Below are 9,386 nucleotides of genomic sequence, written 5' to 3'. Positions count from 1 at the left end.
CGCCTGTGCGAGCAGCCTGACACGTACTTCTGCTCCAGTCTCCTATGCGCTCCCTCCGCATGCAGTTGTGGCCATCCACTCCAGCATGGACGAGCCTCCGATCCGATCCTCCCAGTACAGCAGAGAAACCACTTCCCTCCCCCATCAATCTCATCCATCCAATGCTCCCGTGCCAATCTCAAATATTGGAAATCATATATTTAACAATTTACCAGAAGATTTACAGAAATTCCGATGTATGGTTGGTTGACTAGCCCCCAAACAGATCCTGCCACATGAGCTGCGTTTGGTTGGGTAGCCAGGCCCTTAAGCAAGCTCGATCAAACTTGCGCAATTCGCCCCCTGGGCCTGGCTCCGCGGGAATGGGAGGAACTCGCGTTCAAGCGGAGCCAAGCTTGGTTAAATGGGCTGTACCACCCCTCGAGTCTGCGGAGCCATGCCCGTCTGCCCGCACCAGCCAGTGTACATAAGCAAACCTCAGTGTTAGGGTTACCGTTCGTACGCTTCACTACATAACAAGGACCAATTACTCGAGCACGAGAACGGCAACTAAGTTATCAGGTAAAGTTATTTTTTAGGTTTTTCACCGTTCTAACATTGCTTGGACTTTGTACATTACTATAAACCAAGAAGGTGCCCTCTGTCTCAATCTCTTTTTTTCTTCAGAATATCCATATACATAATTTTCTATAAATTTGTACATGGCAGTAGGAGATCCCAGAGACATAAGAAGAATATATAACGAAATAAAGTATAAGGGAGTTTGCTCAAACTTGTCTTCCAATCACTTCAGACGCCTTGTTCTCCTTTTGTCTGGGTGCTTGTTCTTCCGAAGTTTGTTCGCCGGCTTGCTTGGGATTCTTCTGCTCTTTGATGTACTTGGTGATGGCATCAGCAATGGTTGCCAAAGCTCCAGTACTGACAAGTGAGGCATTGCTTGCATGCTCGGCATCCACTTTATACTCGATGGTTGATCTTATAATGGTCGGGCCATCTTCTTGTCCTACAATCTCTAATCGCACTAAATATTTCTCAAAGCCAAGATCTAGAAAGCCTCCTTCAATCGCTTCTGCCTCCTTGATGTACTTTTCATTGTCGACCATGGTGAACTTCTCCTTGTAACTTGCTAGTCCGGAATTTCCTAGCAAAACAGATCAGAAAATACAAGATTACTTGGAAGTTGGACCTTGGAATTACACCAAGCTGTACTGAATTGAACTTTCAAGTGTTCAGATTCTAAACTGATGGCGGGAAAGTGACGAGCAGTATTGTCCCGACGCCACCATCTCCCTCTACAAGCTCAACCTTCGACAGCACATGAGGAAGCAATTGGGGAACCAATCGGGCTAGAGTGAGACTTCCGTAGACCTCCCACACGTCGATGGCTGGGAGGTCAGTCGGGAACTCATGGCAGAGGCTCCCTTCCATTGCTCCAGTGAGCTCTGTGGTGCTGCTACAGAGTCCAAGATGTGAGGAATTCTCTTTATTACAAACACTTCTTTAGTGGTCGTTGAAGTCAATTGTGACATCATATCTTCTTGTGTGGTCTACAAGTTCAGATGTTGATATGCACCTATAAGACTGACTTCAACAGCATATGCAATTCCATTTTTGCATCACCTATTGGAACTGTGCACTACGAAAACGTTCTCCAACAGACCAAGCAACCGGCGACGCATTTTGCCTCCGAGGAGAGAGGAGATGTAAAAATACATCCCCTCTCTCCTCGAATGCATTTGGACAGCGGCGCGCGGCGAGCGCTGGGGCGGCGGCACGGGGCGAACGCGGCGCGGAGGAGCGCCGGTGCGAGGCGAGCGCGGAGGAGGAGGCCGAGCCCGGCGGCGACGAGGCGGAAGGCGATGGCGCGGCCCCCACCTCACCTCCGGTGGGCGCGGCTCCCTCCTCACCACCGCGGAGATCTGGAGGGCCGCGGCCTCCTCACTTGCGGCGGCCGCTCCGCCCTGGCGCGGCGTCCCCGTTCCACCCGGTCGCTGACCCGTGGCAGCAGCCCGGCCGCTCCGGCCCGACCGTGTTGACCTGGCGCGGCATCCTCGCTCCACCCGGCCGCATCAACCCATGACGTCGGCGGCCCGCCCGCTCCGCCCCGTCCACGTTGACCGGCGGCGGCAGCGGCCTGGCTTCACCCCGCCCCCGGCGAAGTCGCCCTACGGCGGTGGCCAAGCTCCGCCCCGGCCGCCGCTCCTCTCCGGCCTTGGCTTGGATGCCCGACGGCCCGCGATGGCTTGCTGCTCGATAGAGGCGTAGAGGACAGGCGTGAGCGGCGGAGCGCATGCGCAGCAGAGTGCTCCCCTATCGGCAGCAATGTCGTGAGCTCGCCGCCAAGAGACAGCTCGACCTCCGCCCCACCGACCACCGTGGCATCCCCCTTCCTCCTGGCCGGCGCCCTGGACCCCTTCGCCGCGATCGCCTTCACCTCCCGCTTCGGCATCTCCGCCGTGTGCTCTGCCCGGTCCAGGACGTCGTCGGCCTGCGCGAGCCCTCCGTCGTGCCGGACTTCCTCGCGGGGCTCGAGGCGGCCAGTTGGGTGGCTGTGCGCGCGCCAGCGTACACTACGTGCTGGGCGGGCCCGGGCTGCCGGGTCGAGGTCCAGCGGCAGCGGGAGCTCCTTCCTCTTCTCTCCCTCCTCTCTGGCGGATCCCGAGCGCGGCCAAGGCGAGGTGGGCTGAGCTGCTGCCTCTCCCCCTCCTCGTCGTCTTCCTCGCCGCTGCTCCTCGGCTCCCCCGCGGTTCGGCGCTCGGCGGGGAGGAAGGGAGGCGGGCGCTCGGCGGCTCGGCGGGGAGGGAGAAGGGCGGCGCATGCAGGAGCTGGGATCCGGCAGCTCGGCGGCGCGGCGCGGGTGCTGCGGAGGTGGGCGGAGCGGCGGTGGCGGCCCGGTGTGGGGAAATGCGGTTGCTGTTGCTGTTGGAGGCATCGCGACGGGAAGGAGGCGCAAAACACTGTGCATACAAGGCAAAGATGGATTTGCATCTCAAAAATGGCTCTCTTTGTAGGAGTCAGTCTAAGGATGTGTACAGAGTACGCACCATTCATATTTTTAAAAATAATATACCACACAATATTTAGGTGATATATCCGGTCATAGCATTCGTATATTTGGCTTTCAATAGGATTTGTATATTGACCTTGTCCTGGTTTGTATTGATTGGTTCTGTCCTCAACGTGACATGAAAAGTTTTTCGAGTTTTAGTATAACAATGCATATGTAGAATTTTCAATTAATGTGCATCATAATTGAGGTATTAAACTGTAAACCAAACATCAAAATGTCCTCTGGGAGTAATCTTAGACGAATTTGTTCACGTATGGTGATGGCTAAATTGGTGTTTTATGTGCGTCTAGAACTCACGGAGGAGCTAGGCCCCTTACATTGCTTGTGACAACTGTGGCCCTTGCTTTTGTGGACCCGAAGTTGAGATGTCAGTGTCAAACCCACGAATTCGGCAAGAGTTTGAGTAGGACAGTCAAACAGCAGCTAGATATGGTTTCTATATTGTCATGTAATGTATGTTTAGTTTCCCGGGAAAAGAAATTTCTTCACGTTTAAAATATTAAACATAGTCTAATCACAAAACTAATTACAGGCTCGTCTGTAATCTATGAGACAAATTTATTAAGACTAATTATTCTATCATTAGCACATATTTATTGTAACAATTTATTATCTAATCACAGACTAATTAGGTTCAAAAGATTCGTATCGCAATTTACAGGCAATCTATCAAAACCAATTTTTTCGTCTATGTAAAGTTTTGGTGTAAGTGTCACATAGGATATTCCAGCACACATTTGAAGTATTAAACATGGACTAATTACAAAATAAATTATATAATCCGTCTATAAACTACGAGACAAATTTATTAAGCCTAATTAATATGTCATTAGAGCACGTGTTACTGTCAGACCCGGGGCAGTAGGACTGCTCTCACAGGTGTGGAAAGTTCTAGAATAAGGGATAACATATGACATGTACTTATCCTATTGTAACTACTCGTACAGAAGTAGAACTAATCGAATAGAAGGAATCTATCAGATAGACATTGGGTATGACTCCTTGACTAGTATTCGGCTAGGTCAATGTAACCCTGTCCTCCAGATTATATAAAGCCAGACAGAGACCCCCTCGAAACATCAACTATGATACCTCATCTAAGACAATACAAACAACCACATAGAACGTAGAGTATTACACATCTCGTGGCCCAAACCTCTCTAAAGCTTTATGTTTCTTGCACCATCGGTTTCAGAACTCATTGATCCCTTGCCTACAATCCTCACTTTGGGAATTGGCTGGTTTGCCGTGTGACAAAAGCACACGGCGAAGGCCGAAATACACACGCAAAGGTTTTGCCGTGTGTAACTGTAATATCCCGAAAATTCACCTAGATAAATTACTCGCTAAAATGATTTTCAAAATCTTTTCGTCGCTGAGCTCAAATCTTTTCCGGCGATTCGTCGTCCTGGCACCAAAACTCAATTTCCGTTCCAACACCAAAAATCAAATCTCCGTCCCGACACCGAAATCAATCATCATCTAATTTTCCTATTCTCCTCATTTGACGTGCGCTCGGCTTCTCGTCGATGCCACGCCCAGCTCGCGACCGTCACCGCGAATCCCGCCGGCGCCCCCTCCCTTTTTCTTTTCCTCCCTTTTCTCCTTTTCTTTCCTTCTTTCCTTTTTCTTTTTCCCTTCTCCTCCCTCCTCTTTTCTTCCTCCCGGCTCCCTATTCGAACACGCGGGGCACGCGCTCCACGAGCACCCTAGATGCTCGCCGCGCTGCACGTCGTCCGACATAGCACCATCTCCGGCCACTTGCGCCGCCCACTCCCTGCGCGGCCGTGTCCCATGCCCACACTCGTCGCTCGCGCCGCTCCACGACGCTCGCTAGCTGCTGCCTGGCCACAGCTCCGCCATTGATGGCGAGCAGAGGAGCGTTGGCACAGCTCCGCCTCTGGCGCCTATAAAAGCCAGCTCCAACCTGCTCTTCTCGCCACCACCGAGCTCGCCGAGCCATCCGCTCCGCCGCTCACCTTCTCCCTCGCTCCAATTGCTACTTGCTATGTTCTTGCCCAAAGACAGCCCCCTCCCGTCGATCTCCTCGCTCAGGCCATATCGGTCCAATTCCTTCTACGGTGAGCACCCCCATACCCTCCTGTACATGCTCCAAGCCGCGCCCTTCCACCTCCCTGCTCGAGCACAGCTCCCCACGAGCTCCCATGGCCGTGACCATGGCTGCTCGGGGCGGACCATCTTCCAGTCCCTCTCCCATGCCCGGAGTTCCTAAAGTGAAACCCCCTCACCCTCCTCTCTCTCGCCATGCTCTTGGCTTGGTGAATGGAGGCCGGAAGCGCCGTCCCGGTGGAGCTCGGAGATCTCGTGCCTGCTTCCATGGCGGCACTAGGAAAACGGCGAAGTCCCCCTTCCCGTGGCCATCTCCCATCATGATTTGCTAGACCAGCAAGCCTATTAAACAATTTAGGCCACCAGCCCAAAACACTAATCAATCCTGTAGGCCCACCAGCAGATGTGCTGTTCGAAAAGCCCAAAACCCATTCAGAACAACCATGTGCAATCAAGTCCCACTCATTCATGCTAATCCATTTTCGGAATTAATTAAGCACTCAACCTTATAATTGCAATATCTCACCCATCCCAACCCCGATTCCATTGATTCTTTTTCCTAAAATCCTATAAAATCATATACTATCTATTCCTCAAATTTTCATCTCCTATTGAGCTCATTTTATTTTATGTTTGTGTTTGTTTGTCGTTGTGTCACTCGCGCCCGTAGCCGACGGAGTGACTGAGGAGGAGAAAGCCGAGGAGTACGCGAAGCAGTACCACGAGCCGGAGCCCGAGAACGAGTACTGCGAGCAGGAGCTCGGCTTTGAAGACGGCAAGTTCAATCTCATTTTTTGATGCATATTTTGTGAAAGTTTTATAAACACAACCTATTGCCTGTTTTACAAAACTGCATATGCTTTTGCTGCTAAAACATGGTTGGATAGCCACCCCTTGACTTGTTAAACTATTCTTTGACCACCTAGATTGATGTCTACATATGATTCATTCTATGTGGATGTTAATCACTACTAGAATTGCTTAGGACCTTATACTCGTTCTACTACACATCAAATATGATTGTTTATAAAGAAAAATGTGTGAGTGCGTGGGGAGGGAAAAGATGGATTTGTTGGAAAATAAATGAAAGATGTGTTTTGTTGAGAAGGATGGCATTTCTGTGTGAAGTTTCAAAAGGTGTGCTTGACCCGGTGTGGTTGAGCAAGAAGGGGAGATGTCCATCTTGTCACAGTTAAGGACCGAGTTGTTGTGACGTCTTGCCTAACCCAATCCATCGTGCAACCACTCGACCGTTGTATGTGGCAACGGCTTAGCATAAATCCCATTAGCTGGCATGTTAGTCATCAGGAGAGCTGAGAGCAACGGGTGGCCAAGGAAATGAGATAGGATCTTGGTGACTTATGCCCCGGTTAGTCCTCGTTGGTAGGGTAACCCCTTGGTGGAGTCCGTGATGGCTAGCCAGACTCAGCTAAGGTGGGTAATGGTTTTTTTGGGATCCGCACCGGCACCAAGGTGATCGTGCTGCGGTACCCCACTTGTGGGTGAAGTGTACAGCCTCTGCAGAGTATAAAACCTATTCGAATAGCCATGCTCACGATATTGAGCGGGTTATGGTTTGGTCACATAACTAGCGTTTCTTCTGGGGAAGGTTGGGATGGCGTGAGTTGTTTTTGAAAAGTGTCCGGCAGCAGTGCCGCGTGCTACGGTAGATGAGGAGTCCGGTAGCAACTTTTAAAATCTTGGATTCTGTGAGAATCAACCACATTTTGTTACTCGGCTACGATAAAAATTGCTTTATGAAAACTCTTCTTTCAAAATAAACCCTTGCATAAAATTCGCTTTACCGCAAATTAACCGATAGCCTTATCCTTGATTAATCCTAATCATGAAATCTGTGTTATCCCCCTCTGTGAGTGGGGTTGGACTTGCTGAGTACATTTGTACCCACCCTTTCTTAATTTTTACAGAGGAGGATCCAAAATTTATACCCGAAGACGTTGAGTAGGGGCTCCGTTTTGCACCCAACCTTGCCTTTGGTTAGGGTCACCCGCAGGAAGCTTCGTATGGCGCAAGACTCTGATGACCTCGACATGGTTCACGTTCTTGTTTGGATTTTAGTTCTTGTCCTCGCGATAGTGGCGCTTCATTGCCCATTACCGCGTAGAGTTGTACGGTGATGTACCATCTGATATAATAAATGTGCTGTCAGCCTTCTAGGACTGATATTTGTATCACATTTGAGTCACCTCTTATGAGGGGACGCTTCAGGTGGTATCAGAGCCGTAGGTTGGCCGTAGGACGTAACTCCTAGGATCGAGACCTTTTTTCAAGCCTTTCCACATTAGGACTTTCCTTGTTTAACCTTTTTTCCCAAACACACACTCACCGTTGACGCTTGCCTTGTTCCAGATGGCTGACAATGGATGGAATGGCGGAATCTGTCCCGCAGAGCCTGGCCTCCCTAAGTTATTGCTACTCAGCCTAAAACGCATCGGAGTTGTGGATCCACCGGAGTACACCTACCGGGAGTACGACTCTAGGGGCACCCTTCGGTGCGACATGATGATCTTCGTGGGAAAGAGCACCCGCTATCCTGATGTGGAACCCTGGTTCATCTCCACCACTGGCTTTTGCTTCCCAGACACCAACCGAAAGGCCGCCCGAAAAGCCCTGAGACGTCTGCGTGTGGTTTAGAAACATCATCTTCAGCGGAATTCTGTGGGATTTTTCTCGCCTACTGAAGAAAGAGGACACTCATGGATTGCCCGGATGAGAGAACTTGGGAGGAGAGAAGAAGAACTAGAAGATACGGTCTCCCACCTATCCATCTACCTCACCGGTTTGGACCAACTCTACCGCGAACAGGCGGCACAACTGAAACACCAAATCCGCAGGGCAGAAAAGGCAATCCAAGAGATGGAGTTACTACAGAAAAGAGCCATACGAGCCGAGAACTCCCTAGCCACTCTCCAAACCCAACGACAAAACTACGAGGCGCTCAGGACATAAGTTGGGTTGTTAGAAGAAGAACCCGAAGAAACCCATTGGGATAAGGGTACTCAGTCCGAAGATGAGGTGTTGGAGCAGTGTCTTCCACCAAAGAAGCGCCCTATCTAGATCGAAGAAGAGTCCCCATGATAGGAGAGTAGCACACCTAAGCTAGAGCCTCTATCCTAATAATCGTGTGTTCATGGAAAATGTACCCCACCCTGTTGTAATAATAAGGACCATCTATCCCCTTTGTACAAAAGTATCTGTGCAAAGCTTGTTCATCCTATCTTTGTTTTCAGATGGCTGAGGAAGGATGGACCCAGGGCATTTGCCAAGCTGCACCTGGCTTCCCCAACCTTTTGATCAATGCCCTGGAGAGTCTTGGTGTTTCGGAACACCCAAGGTACTACAGCAGGGAGTATGAGCACCATGGTACCCTCCGCTGCAGGGTGATCCTAGTCATCGCCAAAAGTGATCGCTACCCCGACATCCAGCCATGGCGAGTGACCGCCACGGAGTTTAGGTACCAAGACACATATCCCTTGGTCGTCAGGAAGGCGCTCCATTATCTGTGCCGGATTTTTGAGGGACACCTCGCCCCCACACCGATGAGGTTCTTTCCTTCGGCCGTCAGAACCTCAGTTTGGGAGGCTCGCATGAGAAGCCTGGAATAGCGCCGCCATGAAGAGCAACCCCTGTACCAAGTGGCTACTTATCTAGCCTCCTTGGATCAGCTCTTGACGAGCAGGCCAGCATCCTGAGGGAGCAGACCCATCGGGCCAAGCAAGCAGAGCTCGCGGTAAGAATGCATCAGATCTAGGTGGCTCAAGCCGAGGCAAGAGCCGCAGCAGTGGTCAGTAGTGAAGCGGTTTCCTAGGAGAGCCTCAGACAAGACCAGGACCGACTTATGCAAGAATGGACCAGAAGTGGAACGCTAGTCCCGGCAATCGGAGAAATCCATGTCCTACTTGGGACGCCCATCATAAGATGGGTTCTACTTTTGGGGAACCCACAAGCCCCACCCGAGAACCCTGAAGGGCCTACTGCCACCGTTGAAGGAGAAGCTACTGAGCAACCCCTGGAAAACGAAAACCTAGAGAATGGCGAGCAAAGACTGCTCATTTCCCTAGAGGCACACTCCGTCCCAGAAGAAGGCTCGCCCCGCGAGTAGCATGCCCTGAAGCCACCCTAGAAAAAGCCTTCCCAAACCCTTTGGCTTAAGTTGTACCCTTAATTGTGACCTTTGTACCCGGTTGTATAGTACGCGTTTTGGCCTTGCCCCAGTGTTGTACCC

At 50.9% G+C, this 9,386-nt stretch overlaps 1 protein-coding gene across 1 annotated transcript; it reads right to left on the bottom strand.

Moving 5' to 3' along the window:
* Positions 1-453: 453 nt before the first annotated feature.
* On the bottom strand, positions 454-1,494 carry LOC120658779 (norbelladine synthase-like). The gene is made up of 2 exons (XM_039936970.1): positions 1,242-1,494; positions 454-1,141 (listed from the first exon to the last, which is right to left on the bottom strand). Exons 1-2 carry the CDS (start codon positions 1,426-1,428, stop codon positions 768-770), a joined length of 561 nt encoding a protein of 186 aa, XP_039792904.1. The 5' UTR covers positions 1,429-1,494; the 3' UTR covers positions 454-767.
* Between the last annotated feature and the right edge of the window lie 7,892 nt (positions 1,495-9,386).

This window comes from Panicum virgatum, chromosome 2N, assembly GCF_016808335.1.
Source record: "Panicum virgatum strain AP13 chromosome 2N, P.virgatum_v5, whole genome shotgun sequence".
In the NCBI taxonomy this organism is placed as follows: Eukaryota; Viridiplantae; Streptophyta; class Magnoliopsida; order Poales; family Poaceae; genus Panicum; species Panicum virgatum.
This window is presented reverse-complemented; position numbering and strand designations above follow the sequence as displayed.